This window comes from Scyliorhinus torazame, chromosome 16, assembly GCF_047496885.1.
Source record: "Scyliorhinus torazame isolate Kashiwa2021f chromosome 16, sScyTor2.1, whole genome shotgun sequence".
In the NCBI taxonomy this organism is placed as follows: domain Eukaryota; kingdom Metazoa; phylum Chordata; class Chondrichthyes; order Carcharhiniformes; family Scyliorhinidae; genus Scyliorhinus; species Scyliorhinus torazame.
This window is the reverse complement of record NC_092722.1, coordinates 126,730,302-126,750,128: the sequence shown is the minus strand read 5'-3', so window position 1 is coordinate 126,750,128 and position 19,827 is coordinate 126,730,302. Positions and strand designations below refer to the sequence as shown.

Here is a 19,827-nt window from a genome sequence, read left to right as displayed (position 1 = left end):
ACAGGAATTAATTGATTTGCTTGTTCCATGACGGTCATGGACATCAGGGAATCAATCCCACTACAGCCCATCTCAAGCAGCTTTGTTGGTGGCCAAATTTAAAGGGAGATGTAAACCATTACATCGAGAACTGTCTTATCTGTGCGCAGAATAATCCGGACAGTTATGCTAAAAAGGCCCAACTCAGCCACACCCGACCTGTTAATGGCCCCTGGACTAACCTCCAGATTGACTTTATAGGACCTTGCAGGAATGGCTATAAATATGTACTTGTGGTAATTGACACATTTACGAAATGGGTGGAAGCATTCCCAGCCAGAACAAACACTGCAAAAACCACAGCCAAGATTTTGACCCACCACATCTTTACAAAATGGGGACTCCCTCACAGCATTGAATCCGACCAAGGTTCCCATTTTACGGAACGTGTCATGCAGAATGTCCTCACGATAGTTGGCATCACCCAAAAATTCCACATAGCATACCACAGTCGAGTGGTATCGTGAGCACATGAATCGGACCCCAAAATCCACCCTCAGAAAAATGGTCCAGCAAAACAACACCACTTGGGACTCAGTCCTCCCTTTTGCGCTGATGTTTTTGTGTAACACTATTTCTACCTCCACAGGTTACACCCCCACACTCTCATGACCGGACGCCCCATGAAAGACACTGAATATTTGTTAGGTTTGGACTTGACCAGCCCCGAAGTGACGGCCCTCACACACGACAAAGCCGTGGGGCAATTAGTTGCGAATGTTAAAACGGCTCAGCTAGCAGCCGCAGTAAAATTGGGCACCAGAAAGAAACCGAGCAAGGCTTGTTTCGACAAGATAGTGCATGTGACTGAGTATAGTATTGGACAGCAAGTGATGCTCTCTGTATATAACTCCAGCACATTCCTGTCACCAAAATACTCGGGTCCGTATTCCATTGCAGATAAAGTAAGCCCTTCCATTTATCAAATAAAGTAGCCCAATGGTACGACTGCGTGGTTTCATATAAACCAGCTGAAGGCATATGGAACGCAGTCGAACCACGCACACCACGTCATGCTCGACGCAGCGCACCACACCCCGCCCACAGCCAACGTAACCCGACCAACCCCCACCACGTCCAGCCCAGCCATGGACTCGACCTCGACTCCACCCCCGAAATATACACTCCGCCCCGGAACGCCCACAGACTGCAGCAGCAGAGACGACTGTGACTCGGACGATAGCCACAGCACGCCTCCCTACTATCCCCATGCAACAGGACCCACACCCAGCGATTCCGACTACGATCCAAGTGATCCCTTCCTGATCACTTTCCTGAACAAACCCGACCACCGAACCACACTGACGACCCCGATTTTGTCCCCACACAACTAGACACCAATTACTGGCACCGTGACAACTCATACCGACTCGTCCGCAACGACGAGAGCAACCCCAACTCACGCCCTTTCAGCCCTAATCCACTCGAGTTTGGCACCCGGGAGAAGCAGACAACCTTGTGTCTGACTCCCAAACCGAGAACCCCTTTGCGACCCTGTTCGCAACCGAGAACTGAGGTGTCCAGATGATGTTTTAAAAGGAACCGCTTGGGAGAAGTGTTGTCCTTTCTGATGGAACCTGCAGAATATTTTATGTTGTTTGTAAGTTTGTTAAATGTTGTATGTCCGACAGGAGAATTTTTTCTCACTGCCCCACGCCTATTCGGCCGAATCCTCTGAGGACTTGCCTACAGAGACTCACCAGTTCAGCAGAAACCTCTGAGAGCTTGTCTGCAGAGACTGGTTACGGAACCAGGTGCCCGTTCGTAACTGCCCTTCTGGTTCGAAGGATAGAACCACTACGGCAGCCCCACCACGATGACTACATTTTTTGCCCGTTCTTGTCAGTTATTCAGGCAGTGGAGAAACGGCTTGAGACCTGCCCTGCCTGGGAACCCACCCCCCTGGTCAATTACGCTCGGGTAGGAGAGACACGGCATTGGTAGCCGTCCTACCCGGGGACTCCATCAAAATCGTACCCGTCGCGGCCCATACGCACCTCATTTTGGCAATTTTTGTTCAAAAAGTTTTGTTTTGTTTAGGGAACCTTTAGGTTGCCGGCCATCTGCTATTTACATCCTGGAATATTTGGATGCTAAATCAGCACTGGTTCATTATTGGGAAGTGTGCCGTGTCCTAAATTTTTTTTTTTTTTTAAATGAGGGGGTCACACATAGTGACCAATTATAAAGGGAGTAATTGGCACTACAGGACAGACACACTAGCGTACCAGATATTAAACAAAGATAGTTACAGACACTATGCTTGTTTCTACAGAACTCCAGAAGCTCCAGGACCGGAGAAGACAAAGAAAGAAAAGGAAAGAGAAGAGCCATGAGGACTTCCTACAAGTGGATCACCCTTGTGCTTTTGGATATTTGGTTGCGCGTGACCGCGAACCCCATGACTTCAAGACCCCCAGCCGTTAATTTTTCACTATCCCGCAGTACCCAGAGCCCAGTCACCAGCGACACTACAGCAATTTGGTGTGCCAGGTTTATAACCTGGTACTCTCTGTCCTATGTAATCGAAACATTACTAGCATTAGCAAAACTCTACTGCATAGTGCAGACTATGCGTCTACAGAAATGGAGAAGGAGAGCCTACCGTGCTCGAACCCCGGTATATAGGATCAGATCAACCTATGTTCGGTTACGACCGACTCCCGACCCCCGCGATCTATAATAAAGTGCATTCACTTGCGTTTATTGTTATTGTAAATAAAGAACTTTTTCATGAGCAAATTGTATGATCCTGGGCTTGACTGCTAAGCCAGGAAAGACCAAATGAAATGCTGTGATTTTGTTGTATGATTGAGGAAGGTAGGATAATGGAATGTTTAAGTGAGTGTAGTATATTAAGAATAAGTTAGAGGTTCCCAGTTTATTGTTTTGTAATGTATGTCCCTGTCTGACATAGCGCCCTTAGAATTGTTAGTTAAAACTTTTTTTGCATAGCTATGGTCAGTGCAGAGGCCATGAAGGAAGTGCCCCCCCCCCCCCCCCCCCCAGGTCAGGGAATGGAAAGTAACTTAGTGATGTGATCCTTCACGCTTCGCGTTAGGATCACAAGGAGGGACTGTAGCCAGTTAAAATGGCTAACTCCCCATTTAGAATGGCTAACCCCGATTTAAAATGGCAAACGACAAAGGCTGATGGGAAAATCAGCCAACTGGACTAAAACAAGCAGCTACAGGTAGACTGTGCATTCACTTCTGGGAAGGCCAGACGAGATCGATACCAGGAACCATCAGCACAACAAAACACTAGCCATCTGCATACTAATGAGCAATCCCCGGGAACAATGTGCAACAATTTAGACACACAAAACCAACCCAGACTTTTCGGCGCCAACAGGAGCCTACACAAAGGGAGGTGAACGATCACCTCCAGACCACCCATCGATCAAGGAATCGCTCCAGCATTGGAGAATATCGAACCAAGTGATTGGGACAAAGTCCAATCACTTGGAACCAGGTACAGGGTCCGTCCCGAAAGGCGGGAAGCCCCTGGGGACTATAAGAATAGAGTCCAAGTTCAAATCGACCCTTCTGCACACCTCCAGCATCCTCCTGCACCGTCCTGCTGCTTCTTCTGACCGGGTCACTCAGCAACGCAGACCAACCTTTGACAGTGACCGGTCCAGCCATCGCGGAACATCCCGTAAGTCTTACTTCAACGCTCGCAATGAGATAGGCGCTCCTAGCTATCAATCTGTACCAGCTTCGAATCCCGCAGGCTGAGAACCCGAACGAAAGGCCATTCGTTTCCCTGACCTGGTGGGCCATTTCCAAGTTTAAGTATTGGCCTGTTAGTTGTAGGAAGTAGCTTAGACGTAGAATTTATGCATGAGTATTGATTACTGTATATAATATAATGTGCTTTGATTGAACTCTTACTAAGTAGTGTATTGGATTATTGATCATTACTCTGACTTGAACCACGTGGCGGTATCAGAAAGATACCTGGCGACTCAAGAGCAAAGGTGATAGAACAGAGCAATTAAATGAAGGCTAAAGTTAGCGACAACAGGAGAGAGGCAAATGTACTGGTCTTTGCCTCGCTGATAGCCTGGAGACGGATCATGTTGTGCTGGCAGGCCTCTTGAGTCCCGAAGGCTGGGTATGGTGAGTGAACTGGCAGAATTCCAGCGGTTGGAGAAGGTCAGGTTTGCCTTGCAGAGGTCGGAGGAGGCGTTCACACAGAGGTAGAAACTGTTCATTGATTTGTTCAGGGTGAACCGAGGGGCAGTGGGGTTGGAGAGGGGTTGCGCGGGGCTTGGTGCCGGGGGAGATGAGGCGGAAAAGTTAGAAAGCTTTTGAACCTTGGCAAAAGCTGTAGGTAGTGTGCGCATATTGTTTAAGGTGAAAAAATGTTTGAAAAATGTCCGATTTAAAATTTCATAAAATGCAAAACTTTACCATCTTGAGCAAAGTATGTTTTATTTCCTGTTTGGTCGCTAAACAGAAAATTACATTTGCTTCTGTAAGATTTAACAAAACCAATAAAAGACTTGAACATTTTTGTTTTCTTTCTCTTTATAGGTCCAAATAACAAAGAGGCACATAATAACTGCATCAGTTTGAAAATTTTAGAAGAGAAAGTTAAAGGAGTGATAAAAGAATTATTTGAGAAGGGAAATATATTGACAACATTAAAAGGAAACATGCGATCTTTAGATGGTCAGTTAGCTTTGGCCAAAGAGGATCTCGACAACGAGAGAATCTCAAAGGAAAGGCTGAGTAAGCAGGTAGAAATGATTCAGTTAGAGCTAGCTTCTTCAGCTGAGACCATTTTCAAACTTACTAATCATGCAAATCAACATTCTAAATTTGAAAAGGAATTGAATGAGCAACAATTGGAAAAAATTAAACCGCTCCAATTCGAGATAGAGATAGGCAGGAATGAAATAAAACAAAATGAGTTACAAAATGAAGCTTTGAAAGATGAAATAAGCAAGCTAAATTATTTCCAGAAGGAATCGGACTTGTATGTTACAGAATTAAAAAACGTCAAAGATCTCCTGGAAAAGGCGTCTCTGAAGAAAACAACTGAAATTGAATCTTTACACAAACAGCTGTCTGCTATGAGACAAGAACTAGATAAAGCGAAGGAGACAGTGCAAAAGCGGGACAGTGGTCACTTCCGAAAGACAATCGAAACACTGCAGAAGGAGTGTGAACATATAGTAAAGGTGTCATCTCAAAAAAGCCAGCAAATTCAAGATTTGGAAGCAAAGCTTGAGACCTCGAATAAACAAAGAGCAGACCTCCAGACTGAATGTACTGAGTTGAAAGTGAATGCAAATTTAACTCAGAATTTACTTGAAGACAAAGATGCTCACAACCAGCAGTTGAAAGCAAAATTTGAAGAAGCAGAAAGTAAAATACAGACTTTGATGCAGAGCAAAGAAAATATTGAAACATTTCAGAAAGAAATTGAGGATTGCCAGCGTAAAATGAAGTCTCAGGAGTTAGAAATCTTAAAAAGTGAAGGCAATTTAACCACATCTGAAGAACAATTGAAAGAGAAGAATAGCATCGTTGCTGATCTGCAAAATAATTTAAAATGCACAGAAAATAAATTTCACGACTTAGAAAAATGTGTTGGTGGCCTGAAACTACAAGAGATCAAATTTAAGGAAGAAGTCAGACAGGCCCAAGATGATCAGCATATTGTAAAGGAACTCTTATCCAAGAAGGAAGAAGAGCTGGAAAGTAAACATTTAGAATTGGATAAGTAAGTACTTGGAGGTGCCTTACTTGATATGCAAATATACCATTATTTGGGGATGGTGACCATTAAGATGCCTAGTTTGGCTTATTATCGAGGGTAAGGAGTATATTACTTCGCTATTGCATTACAGCTCTTCATTCTATTGTTTTAAAATCACAAAATTTAAAGGTGACTTAACCCACCTGACACATTTATTTGTTGCAACTGCTGTTCTTTTTAAAAAATTAATATTAGTAGATCTGTTCTTAATCATTTTTAAAAATTTATAGTGCCCAATTATTTTGTTTTCCAATTTAGCGTGGCCAATCCATCTAACTTGCACAAAGATGTGTTGTGGGGGTGAAACCAACGCAGACAAGGGGAGAATGTGCAAACTCCACACGGACTGTGACCCAGGGCCGGGATTCAAACCCGAGTCCTCAGCACCACAGTCCCAGTGCTAACCACTGCCCCACATGCCGCCCTTCTGATCCTAATCTTGACAGTACTGACATATTAGTTCAATCGTCAACACTGTTAAGCAATCATAACCGGTACCTGGCAAAACACTCATTATTTTTAAAAAATTATCCTGTCCAGGATTCTCCAAGCCTCCGCGCCGCAATTGCGCTCGGCACCAGGGCGGAGAATGGGGCGTCAGACCCGTGATCAGGTCTGCCGCTGCTCCTGCGATTCTCCGGGGACTGGAGAATAGCCACCAATTGCGCACGCGCGGGGGGACATTGAAAGAGGCCCCCGCGGCGATTGTCCACTGACAATTGGCCGAGTTCCCACCGGCGTGGTTTACTCATGGTTCCTGTCGGCGGGAGCTCGGAGTGGCGGCTGTGGACTCAGTGGGGGGGTGGGGGCGAGGGATCCGCCACTGGGGGGGACCTCCAGGATGGCGAGGCAAGAGGTCGAGGGTCGCCGATCGGCGGGCGCACACTATATCGGGGGTGGGGGGAGGGGATGCCTATACTGTCGGGGCTGGCCCACGGTGTGGGTCCGCCATGTTGTGCGAGGCTGACGTGCGGACCCACGGCCAAAAATGCAGGGCCCCATATCTGCAGCCAGAGCTGCGAGGAGCACTCCGGGGCCCTGCTAGACTTCTACAGGAAAGTCCAGAGTGATTTGTGCCTGTTTTCTCGAGGGTGTGGGGATATAGCCCCATTATCAGAGAATTCAGCTCCCTATATTTTGGAAAACCTTGTGGTTAATGTTTTCCAGTAATTCTTGAAAGCAGACCTTAATATAACTTTTTGTTAACTATTTTTCTTGCATGGTAATCCGTCAGTATTTTTCTTTTGGAATGAAATTTTCACCCCGATTTACCTGCAGACATGGAAATTGAACATGTTTTGCAGTTTAAAAGTTTTGTGACTCTGCATGATATCCAGCTTGCCAGGCATTCTGATTTGGAATGTAATTGGTTTATGATAAAAACTTTTCTTCTGGAATTGCTGTTGCTGTCCTAACAAAAAATGTAGGGCAGGAAGATAGACTTTGCAATAGATCACACTCTCAAACGAAGATCAAAGCTTGTACATTTTAAAAATAAACTTGGGAAGGGACTTTCATTTTCTAAACCATTGACGAGTGATACTCGTCATGTACTGTGATCTGTAATACTCTTAAATACATAAAATACAAAGCCTTTGCATAAATATTTTGATCTCTGATTCCATGTGCCCACAAACATTATATAAAGATAAGTGAAATCTCTTTGAATGTGATATTCTATTGCCTTAATTTAACACATATTCCCTTACTATTGATCAGCTTTTTTCTATGTAGCGCCACCCAGTGGAGATATTTCCAGAGTCGGTAAAGTAGGCCAAACAATACTGAATTTGGTAGTTAAGGATCTGGAGGAGCACTCTGGTGAAATGGGAGATTAAAACAGATAAAAACACCTATTCATGCACTTGAGGTAAAAAAATATTACTCTGGGGAGGGAGGGGGCAGATGTAGGTGATGGAGTCGAAAAGCGGAAAGTGAATTCATGGCAAATAATTGTTTTTCAGCATTTTTCACAATTGTGGAATTGTGAACACAGTTTTACTAAAGGATTATTTGGAATAACTGATAGAAATAACATAAAAAGAATAATTTGGTTGATTCCAAAGAAATTAGCCAATTCCAAGATGTAATGATCACAGTGTCCTATCGATGTATACTTTGGGTGCTGAAACAATGGGCCCGATCCAACGACACGCTGCGCCGGAAAAGCAGCATTCTTTTGGTACACCCTGCTGATGTGTTGGGTGTTCTGGATCATAAACAGGTCACCAACACTGGAAGTGGTGCAACACTATTTTATTATAAGGTTAACTATATTAACATACTTGAACTGTGGGTAAATGCAATACCAACTTTAACTGTTGACCCTTGCCTAGTCCTAACCAGGTGATGCACTCAGCACATGGTGAATGCCTGTGTTGCAGGCTGTGAGCTCTGTGCTCTGAGCTGGCTGCTACTAGAATGAGCGGGAACTCTCCTGTCCCCTGTCTTTATAGTGCGTGTGCTCTCACTGGTGATTGGCTGCGGTGTTGTGTATGCTGATTGGTCCCACTGCATGTCCATCAGTGTGTGTGTGTCTGCACCATAATATACTGGTGTACATTATGACACCTCCCGATTTGCCACACCTCATGAGATCCAACGCAATCTCATGAAACTGGGCAAACACGCTGCCAAACGCGTTCGCTTCCGGCTCTGGGCCACTGTCCGTGTGGAGTTTGCACATTCTTCCCGTGTTTGCGTGGGTTTCATCCCCAAAACCCAAAGATGTGCAGAGTAAGTGGATTGGCCACTCTAAATTGCCTCTTAATTGGAAAAAAAAATGAATTGGGTACTCTAAATTTATTTTTAAAACACCCCAAAAAAATGGCGTTCACTAGGGCATTTAGTTCCCATTTGGGAGAATCGCGCCCTCAATAATTGGACGTGAGATGGCCAGATGTTCAATGCTGCACACAGTACTTTCACTCTGCAGCAACAAAAAGTCAAAACACCTCACCTGGCAATCTCATGATGATCCCTTGTAATAGTGCTAGTGTGGGGTTGGAGGTGGGTGGGGGAGGATGAGCGGCTTATGCAGCTTAATGTCCCTCTGCATTCTTTTGGTACATGCATGACATGCTTGTCATGCAACTTGCACAGGAAGTGGTATGGTCCCTATTTTACAAGCACCCGGTTTTGGTAGTGCTGACCCAGGCAGCCTTCATGCCACATTTATTTTAGCAAATGTAAATTCAGATGGAAAAGAGTGATAGAATAGCTTAATGTGGGTGATGCCATTTTTTTGTAAATTCCATTGGTCCTTGGGAAACTGGGATATGTTAAGCAGACATGCAATTTATCAGTGAATGGTTTTGGCTTTGTCAAATGTGGTGCTCTTTGCTGTTACCACAGGTTTATTTTTACCTTTGTGTAAATTATCTGATGAAGTTTAAATTTTATTTGCTGTATCAAAGGCTGAGAACAGAATTATCTGATGGCGCTTCAAGATATGAAAAATTGACAGCTGAGCTGCAGAGGAAAGATGAGGAACATGGTGATCTCCAGGAAAAATACAGAGATGCCAAGAAGCAGATGCAACAGGTAGAGAAGGAGGTGAGCTTGTATTGTTAAAAATAAGATGCTGGAACCCTAAATATGAACAGAAAATGTTGGAAATGCAGAACAGTTTCTGTGAAGAGAAAAGACTGCTAAATGTACTGTGTGGAAATAGTGCTGAACAAAAGGTAGATGGAACCGTGTTTGGTGGGGCGAGGGGTGGAGCATATGTGGATGGGGCAATAGTGTTGTGGATGCGGGAGGGTAATAGTGAGCATGTGTAAGTGGGTGCACGTATCATTTAATGGCATCATAGCTGAATCTCTATCAAAATTCTAGAAGTTACCATTGACTGGAAACTGAACTGGACTAGCCATACAACTGTAATGTAATGGAATACTCCATTTGCCTTCATGAGTGCAGGTCCAACAATACCTTCCACCTTCAGCATTCACTCCCTTCGTCACCACACGGCAACAATGTGCACCATGTATAAGATATATTTCAGAAACTCACCAAGGGGCCTTCAACAGCATCTTCAAAAATACGTGACCTCTATCACCTAGAAGGAATGGGCAGCAGATGCATGGGATCCACCACCTGCAATTTTCCCATCAAGCCACACACCATTCTGTCTTGGGGCTATAATCAGCATTCTTTCATTATTGCTAGGCCAAATCCTGGAATTCCCTTCTAAAAGCAGAGTTTAAGAAGATGGCTCATCGCCACCTTGTCGAGGGCAATTTAAGGGTATGCAATAGGTGCTGGCCTAACCAGCAGCACCCACGTCCAGTTGAAAAATGACGTCATATCAATTTGCACATTTTAAATATTTAAAATGTGCAAATATTTAAGTTTAAAGGGCTTCCAGTTACACAATGTTTTGGTTCAATTTTGATATTTCCTTCATAGCTGGAGGAATAAATCAATAGGTTTTGGTAAAATAAGAATTGTTTTATTCCATGCAAGGCACTGTGCTGATACAATCTGTTGCTGATTTAATGGAATACTATAATAATGTTGCTCTTTAGAGTCACCAATATGATACTGAGGCTCTTTTTATGATATGATATGATGTTATGTCGCATGTGAGAGTGCCTTTAAGAAATGGGTGTTGAAGCAATGTACCTTTAAGAAATGCAGTGATGTCAGAGTGTGGGTGGAGCTGGGCTTTAGCTCAGCCATTTTGAAGTTTTTAGTTTCAGTTTTGAGGAGAAAGCTGTGAGTGTCTGTGTGTCTGAGAGCCGCTTGAAAGGAGAAAGCCAGTCCTGAGAGAGCCTTTCGAGAATTGCCTGTGTTGGCTGTGTGCTGCATGAAAACGTGCTGGGACTGCAGGCTGATATATCTTTCCCATCCAACAGAAAATATATAATAACTGTAACCTGGTGTTACTGTTTTTGTGAAGGTGAAGTATTTTGCGATGTGTATAGGAACAGTTTGAAGGATTGGGTAGTGTTGTATTATTTTCGGGGTTATCTTTGAAGTAAGGGGTGTTAAGAGATCCAATGTTTATTAAAAGGTTAATTTGAGTTTATGGAATAAACATTGTTTTGTTTAAAAACAAACGTGTCCATGATTGTAATACCACACCTGGGGAACAAGCTGTGTGCTTCAAAGCAACAATCCATTAAAGGGGGAGGTTGGTTGAACTCCATGATACATTTTGGGGTTCTGAAAACACCTCTCCCATAACATGTCCCAACAACGTCGCCAATACTGTGGGTGTTTCTATTTCTCTTACTGAACCACAAGGCTTTCCCGCATATAGGTCAAATGACCACACAACCAGTTAGTCAGTTCAAGTCCAAAGATGGTTTATTTACACACAAGGGTTTCTTCGACATGCAAGCACAATATACTACAAGTTAAACTACGCCTATCAACTACAATAACCTATACTTAACTTCAAGCGACCAGCACTGTGCAAGTGGATAAGGCCTTTATCTTGATCACGTGGCTGGTTTGAAGAAGTGGCTCTGTCTGCTGGGCTCATCCGTCGATCGAACTTGGCTGTCTGGTCGTTATGATGCAGTTGGGCTGGCACAGGCCGGGTCCAAAAGAGACTGACCACATGGCTGTGTCCCCTTTTATCCCTCTAGGGTTTCACACTCTGGGGCGGTCCTTAATCTTGGACACAATAATTCGACAGGGCTTTGATAACTGCCTTCGATTTCGGCCAATAAAGGGGCGGGTGCCTTGGTGGCTGGGCGGATCCTTAGAGGTCATTGGCCTTGGCAGTTGGGCTCTCTGAGTAAATGGAGTGGCACCGATCAGTCTGTGGCTGTATCGGTTTCTTGAGTGCAGTCCTATTGTTCTGGTGTAATGGGCCCTTAGAATGCGAACAAGCGGGGGTTTCGATCATGTCTAGCAATCTGGGTTGCAAATACACACCAGCTCTGTATCTGGCCATAATTTCCCATTGTCCTTTGCAGGTGGCCATCTCCGATGGCTACAAATCATTCTCCCTGACGGGGTGCTTTCAATTAGAAAGATTGTCTGAATAGGGCATTGATTTTTAGAGCAAAAGACGAACTGTAAAATGGGAGAAATTAACATAATCATTAAATTATCCAATATTTAATATTACTAAATGGTAGTTTATAGGACTTTTATTCAGCGCTCTCCTCTTCTTTAATTAACAAAACTGCTTTCCCTGATACCTTTTCTTTTAAACATTTGGTGTTTGCACCTATCAATGCACGAAAATGCAATTGCTTTTAGTCATTAAAGAATACATTACAAACCTGCTGTGTTTGTTAAATAAATAACTTTTTTTGAATGCAGTAATTCCATCTTACCTTATTTTGCATTTTTATGCAGATTGTTGACTTCTATCACCAATAATGGCTTTTTTTTGTTGCTGATAGTTTTGGCCATATTTCCTTTGGGCATGGGTTGTGGAGTTACAAATGGCAAGTTCTGACATGCTTCATGAATTGTCTGTCCTGTTGTGAACCATGTATACAAATTGTTGCTTGCTGAGGTGGTATCTGATATATTCTAGAAGTTGTCCACTACTTTTAGTCTCCTCAGCTAACTTGGAAATTCTGTTATGAGCTCAAAATTAAGGCTGCCCAGGAAGGCACAATTGTCTGATGGAAAACCTGTTTGATATTTTTAGCATCCAAACATACTGTGTGGGTCATTTAAATATATTTTGTTTTAATCACCATAGGGAAACAACTAAAATAATCAAATTTATGGAATGATCCCCTATTGAAGAAAACACTAAACATGATTCACTTTTGGTAACTTTAACGTGAAGCAGAACCTGCATAAATTAAACATGAAGTAAATATACTTTATTTCATTTGTATTCTTTAATTCACATCATTTCCTGCATATAGCACCATGTAGCTACACAATTTCACAAAATGCTCTTCCTTATTCAAGAATAGGTCAGCTATTCCTCCGCTTTCACATTTGAATGTTGTTTGTTTATCATCTATGAATCCTCTCTCCCTTGGGTCACAACAGTTTTGATGGCATAACTTTCCAAAGTTCTTTTTCAACCAGTCAATGACACCCAATTCATGGATTGTCCACTTCTGGGAAAACACCCAGCTCTTCAGCACCTCTGAGCTTTTCCTGGTTTTAAAAATTCTTTTGGCCAACTTGCATATTCTCTCCAAGTGATAAAGCATATTAAGTTAAGGGAATGATGATAATTTGAAGCAAAGTTACCACAAGTTTCCAGTTCCAAGTAGAAAGAGGAAACATTTATCAATTTAAAGGTGAGAGGGAATATTGGATTTGGATCTGAACAAGATGTTCCACAAATCCCATGAAAAGACTGGCATTGCCAGGACCCACAAGGGTTCCACTTTTTAATTTGACAGATGTTAGCAGAATCAAAGATTAAGTTGGTCAAAATTCAGCTGGATAGCGGGGAGGTATTGCTATGGTGGGGACTGGGTATCCATTCAAGGAAGAAGTGGTGAATCATCAGGCCTTCATGGCAGGGGATCGGGCTGTAGGGGGATTAGACACCCACAGTGAAAACCATGATGGTTTGGTAGTGCCTTATCACCAGCTTGTGTTTTCTTTTGTTGAGAAATAGAATTGATTTCATGTGGCATCTTCTGCGCCCAGCAGTCAGAAATGCACCTGTGATGGTCATGAATATTTAGGCTATGTTAGTCTCCCTCCTCCCAGAGTCTTGTACTTTGTCCAAAGCTGTACAGGTTAGGTTGACTGGCTGTGCTAAATTGCCCCTTTGTGTCCAAAAAAGTTAGCTGGGAATACAGGGTGGTGTGTGCCTAGGCAGGGTGCCCCTTCGGAGGGTCAGTGCCGATTCAATGGGCTGAATGGCCTTCTCTTGCAGTCTAGGGTTTCTGTGACTTTGACAACTCAAAACTATCTAGCTGAAAATGCATCTTCCTTCTTCCAGTCTATTCATCCTTCGAAGTGTGCTACATCAATGCTCAATATGTGGAGAGGACGTATAATGTAAATGATACTATTTTGAGGGAGATACTGCAACCGAGAGACTGGGGAAGGGCGTGTGTTTTCACAAACTTTGAAGATGGCAGGCCAAGTTGAGAATGTGAAGAAGAAAGTGTCTGGGATACTTTGCTTTTTAAATAACAGACATAGAACCCTAAAGAAAAAACGTCAAAGATGTTATATTGGAAATATTGGTGAAGTGGTGATTTGTTTTCTTTCAAGCAGCGAGATTAAAGGGAGACCTAATAATGGTGTTCAAATTTCTTCCACCTGCTCAGCTTCCCCCGGCAACTGATTCGGTGTCTGGAGAGGTTAAAAATAATTTGAAAAGCAGGGGGAAATGAGAAATATCTTCACACAGGGTTGTTAAGATAGGAACCTTTTTTCCTTTTAAGGCATTGAACAAGTTTGTAGAGCTATAGGTTAAAAGCTGGGGAGTGGGTCTAAATTATACAACATAACAGGATGAATGGCCTCTCTTCTGTAAGATTCTATGAAATCCATGGTGTTCTAATACATTTTCAGTTGCAAAATAGGTACCTTCTTTCATTAGACTAAAGTGCAGGTTTGAGTTAATTGGATACTTCACCTCTTTCCTCCCCCCCCCTTCCCTCTAAAACAGAGTGGTTAGCACTGCTGCCTCCCAGCGTCAGGGACCTGGGTTCAATTCTGGCTTTGGGTGACTCTGTGTGGAGTTTGCATATTCTCCCCGTGTCTACGTGGATTTCCTCTGGGTGCTCTGGTTTTCTCCCTCAGTCCAAAGATGCGCAGGTTAGGGAGAGAGGGTGGGAATGTGGGCCGAGGTAGGGTGCTCTTTCGGAGGGTCAGTGCAGACTCGATGGGCCTCCTGGCCTCCTGCACTGTAGGGATTCTATGATTACCACCTCACAAAAGGAGCAAAACTAAGTGTCCTGGATATCATAAGACGTTGGAGCAGAAGTAGGCCATTCAGCCTATCAAGCCTGCTCTGCCATTCAATGAAATCATGGCTGATCTGATATAAACATCTACTCCACTTTCCCGCCTTATCCATTGTTGCAAAAAGACTGAAGGCATAAAACAGCAGTATGACAAAACTTTGTGGATGGATTTTCAAAAGAATTTGGGTAAATTCTTTGGACCTGTAGATATGAGGAAATATAGTTTCCAAAAGAAATTAGAGGTTTCCAGCATAGCTACAGCTAATTATCTCAATCTTGCATCTTCGGGAAATATGGCATTATAGATGTAATTTAAATTTATTAGCTTATTTCTACTTTAGTTCTAAAAATGTCCTCTGCCACTGTTCACTTTTCAAATTTTCAGATTTCCACAAAACGTGAAGGAGAACAATCTCTGAGAAACAAAGTCCAGGAACTTGAGAGAATGAAGAATCAAATGATTCGGGATCTTGAGACTAAGGAACAAATGATCCAACAGTTTAAAACGGTATTAACTTATTTTTCAATAAATGCTGCTCTAAGTGGCTAAATGAAGATGGGATAATTGTGGATCAGTTAGCAATATTTCTGCTAGTGATCCTTCAAGTGATCTTCAGTTGCTGTTTATACTGTCCTTTCATCTTCTATGTTATTACATTAATTTTAACTACTCAGTTACTTTTGTTGATGATTTTCTTGTTTATAGATTTCTATTGGTTCTCGAACTTTGAATCTTTTTTAAAATATATTTTTGTTCTCCTTTTTCACATTTTCTCCCGAATTTACACCCACCAACAACAAACAATAACCAGCAACAGATGTCAATCCCCATAACAGTAACAACGTTCTGGTCACCGCATTATAGGAAGGACGTGGAAGCTTTGGAGCGGGTGCAGAGGAGATTTACCAGGATGTTGCCTGGTATGGAGGGAAAATCTTATGAGGAAAGGCTGATGGACTTGGTTGTTTTCGTTAGAGAGAAGAAGGTTAAGAGAAGACTTAATAGAGGCATACAAAATGATCAGGGGGTTAGATAGGGTGGACAGTGAGAGCCTTCTCCCGCGGATGGAAATGGCTAGCACGAGAGGACATAGCCTTTAACTGAGGGGTAATAGATATAGGACAGAGGTCAGAGGTAGGTTCTTTACGCAAAGAGTGGTGAGGCCGTGGAATGCCCTACCTGCAACAGTAGTGAACTCGCCAACATTGAGGGCATTTAAAAGTTTATTGGATAAGCATATGGATGATAATGGCATAGTGTAGGTTAGTTGGCTTTTGTTTTTTTTGACTTCCCATGTCGGTGCAACATCGTGGGCCGAAGGGCCTGTACTGCGCTGTATCGTTCTAAGTTCTAACGCTCCCATCCTCCCACCAACCCCCAAACATCAGCCCGCATGTTTACATAAACAAATGACAAAAAGGAATCAGGGATTACCCATAGTCACCCTTAATATACACAGCCCCCCCCCCCCAACAATGTTCGATGTTATCCAGTTCTTGAAAGTGCATAATAAATAGTGTCCATGACTTGTAGAACCCCTCCGAGCTTCCCCTCAGTTCGAACTTAACCTTCTCAAGGGTCAAGTATTCCAACAGGTCCTCCCGCCATGCCAGGGCACTGGGTGGAGAGGCTGCTCTCCATCCCAGCAGGATCCACCTTCGGGCGATCAACGAGGCGAAGGGTATGATATCTGCCTCCGCACCTGTTTCCAACCCTGGCTGGTACGACACCCCGAATATGGCCTCCCGGGGACCCGGGTCCAGTTTCACACGCACCAACTTGGAAATGACCCTTAACACCTCCTTCCAGTACTCCCCTAGCTTTGGACAGGACCAAAACATATGAACCTGATTAGCGGGGGCCCCCCCGCAAAGCGCTCACACACCCTCTACTCCTTCAAAAAAATCGGCTCATCCTCGCCCTCGTGAGGTGCGCTCTATATACCGCCTTCAGCTGTAACTGCCCCAACCTCGCACATGAGGTGGAGGCATTCACTCTCCGGAGCACCTCACACCAGACCCCCTCCTCTATAACCTCTCCCAGCTCTTCCTCCCACTTTGCTTTGATCCCTTCCAGTGGTGCTTTATCCTCTTCCAAAATAGCTCCGTGCACCACTGACACTGCCCCCTTCTCCAGTCCCCTTGTCGTCAGCACCTCCTCCAGCAATGTGGAGGCCGGTTCCTCCGGGAAGCTCTGTCTCTCCTTCCTGGCAAAATCCCGAATCTGCATGTACCTAAACACTTCTCCCTGCTCCAGCCCATACTTCGCTTCCTGCTCCCTCGTTCCTGCAAACCGACCCCAAAGAAACAAATCTTTTAGCGTCTTAATCCCCTTCTCTTCCCATTTCCGAAAACTTCCATCCCACCTCCTTGGCTCAAATCTGTGGTTTCCCCGAATCGGCATTTCCCTTGACCCTGCCCCTAACCCGAAGTGTTGGTGCAACTGCCTCCAGATTTTCAATGAAGCTATTATTTCCGGACTCCCTGAGTATTTCCCCGGAGCTATCTGGAGCGGTGCTGTTGCTAGTGCTTTCAGCCCCGACCCCCTGCACAAACTCTCTTCCATTCTGACCCACTGGGAATCAACCCCTCTGACCCAGCTCCGCACCTTCTCCACATTCGCCGCCCAGTAGTAGTACAACAGGTTCGGGAGACCCAAACTCCCTGCCTGCCTTCCCCTCTTTCTCACTCTGGTCACCTGATCACAAGAGGGGCACAAAACCAGTCCTGTGAGCAGGGTAAGCTATCCTCTGACGAGGCTGTTTCCTTTAGAGGTTGGACCATCAGTGTCACCAAAGTAGGCTCGAAGGGCCAAAAGGCCTCCTGCTCCTTTCTTCTACGTATCTGTGTGACAGATGAGGTTCAATGCGCAGAAATGTGAGATTTGCATTTTGGTAAGAAGCACATGGACAGAAGCCATCAAATAAAGTGTCCAATTCTTAAGGAGTGCAAGAGCAGAGGAACCTGAGTGTATATATGCATAGATAACTGAAGGTAACAGGACAGGTGGAGAGAGCAGTTAATGCATACATTATCGTGGGCTTGGTTAATAGGGGTGTAGAGTACAGAAAATGTTTATAAGAATGGTTCCAGGGATGAGAAACTTCAGTTATGAGGATAGATTGGAGTGGTTGGGACTGTTCTCCTTGAATGGAAGAAGACTAAGAGGAGATTTGATGGAGGGGTTCAAAATCATGAGGAGGCTGGACAGAGTAGATGGGGAAAGTTGTTCTTGCTTGTAAAAGGATCGAGAACAAGAGGGCACAGATTTAAAGTGATTTGCACAAGAAGCAAGTATGTAAGAAAAATCTTTTCCACATAGTGAGTGGTTCGGGTCTAGAATGTTCCGCATGGAAACGTTGTCAGGGCATTCTAGGGCATTAGATGATTATTTGAATAGAAACAATGTGTAAGGATCAAGGGAAAGGACGGGAGTGTCAAAATGCTCATTTGGAAAGCCAGTGCAGCTGCGATGGTTGAATGACAATAATGACTGCTATACAACTGGGAATTCCCAATCCATGACTGCATCAAGCTGGTCATGGATGTCATGTTCCAGAGGGCCAGCAACTAATCCAGTCAGGCAGAGGGGGTGGTAGGATTCAGGGTCATTGCTGGCTTTCCAAAGGTGCAGTGTGTAACTGACGGCAAACATGTGGCCATGCACTTTCAACAGGCACGGTTCCACTCTCTCTAACTAGTTTGCAACCACCATAAAACCGATCCTTCTGCTTTTTGCAAGGTTCCTGGGAACCTACGACTCCAATAGTCTAGCGTTGTACCAGATACATTACCTGTGTATCTTCAAGGAGGGATATTTTGATAAGGGCAAGACATGGGCTCCTGATTCCTGTGTGGAATCAGAGGAGGGAGATAGAGATGGCATAACAACATCTGACTCCAGAGGTATGCCATTGACCTGAGGTTGAACATTGCTGTGCTCTTGGTTATATAGTAACAATGTTTGGCAGCAAATCTGTGGTAATTTCCATGTTCATATCATGTCAGCATCTTATCCCTTTGTGCAAATTTTTCTTATTTTTGTAAATACCTGAGATATTAATTTACTAACTTGCTTCATTGGATTTTAGTTATGTCATAATGAAGCAGACTTGAGAAAGAAGGTAGAAGTATTAACAATCACCTTGGATGAAAAAGATACTGCTTTACGAAAACTGGAAATGGACTTGGAAGAGAAGAATACCCTACACCAAATGAAGGTGCATCAGGTCAGTATGGTCCCAGAGCTTAATCTACATAAAGTAATTTGTTTAACTATAAAAAATCTGTCCAAAAATCAGCACAAAGACTTTTTGATCTGTTAACCACCAAGTCAAATAGCCAAAATTACACCTACATAGTAATTTGTTAAGTGCCTTTTGTGTTCCTCTTTAAATCGTATTCCGATTTGTACGAATACAGTCCTCACTTTATTTACATAAAATGTTCTTGGCAAGGGAGTATTTAGGTTGATATCTACATGACTTTAATTATGTTGACATCTAGGGCTCAAGCAAAGATAAATCCACCCAGGAATCTTCCCTCATGTTATCAACTGATAAAAAGGCAGAAGAAGCCGTACATCTTTTTCAAACTGTTTCCAAAGGTATTTAAAGAACTGTGAAGTGCAAATCAAATGTCGTTCAGATGCTTCCTGCTTTATTCAGAATGCTGAGGATATTAAATTGCTTGTAGCCTCGGGGACTGTTTGAAAGCTTGTTGATAAAATGAAGGTACATAATATCAATTGGGTTTGTGTTTTTGCTTCCTGCATCTTTATTCAATTTAATCATTTTGCATAACAAGTTGGTGGCGTTCTGATTCATCTTGTACACATCCTGCAATCAAGATTCTAGTATGTTTTAAGTGGCATTTTATTATCAATCAACATTAAGTTAGGAGATAAAATATATCTGTTACGTTTTACACTAGTTAATATTTTGGCTAGAAATTATGCCATGCATGTATTTTGGAGCTACAGATTGCAAAGATTTCTGCGATTTGTGTGCTTCTACTGTTGTAAATCCAAACTTTGATTCATGCTGGTAACTGGGTTGCATTAAATACGGCAACAAATTTATCTTTGTTGAAAAATTAGGATCTTCCTCCTGTGGAAACTTGTTACATTTTTAAACCAGGTCTTTGTGACTCA

General features: G+C 43.4%; 1 protein-coding gene across 5 annotated transcripts in view; it reads left to right on the top strand.

The window, feature by feature from the left end:
• kif20bb (kinesin family member 20Bb) overlaps positions 1 to 19,827 on the top strand; it is a 167,223-nt gene that overhangs the window by 108,324 nt on the left and 39,072 nt on the right. For all 5 annotated transcript variants that reach the window (XM_072479017.1, XM_072479018.1, XM_072479019.1 and 2 more), the window contains exons 20-24: positions 4,581 to 5,775; positions 9,228 to 9,366; positions 15,061 to 15,183; positions 18,767 to 18,904; positions 19,182 to 19,281. In XM_072479017.1, the coding sequence (XP_072335118.1) occupies positions 4,581 to 5,775; positions 9,228 to 9,366; positions 15,061 to 15,183; positions 18,767 to 18,904; positions 19,182 to 19,281 (1,695 nt within the window). The remainder of the gene's footprint in view (positions 1 to 4,580; positions 5,776 to 9,227; positions 9,367 to 15,060; positions 15,184 to 18,766; positions 18,905 to 19,181; positions 19,282 to 19,827) is intronic.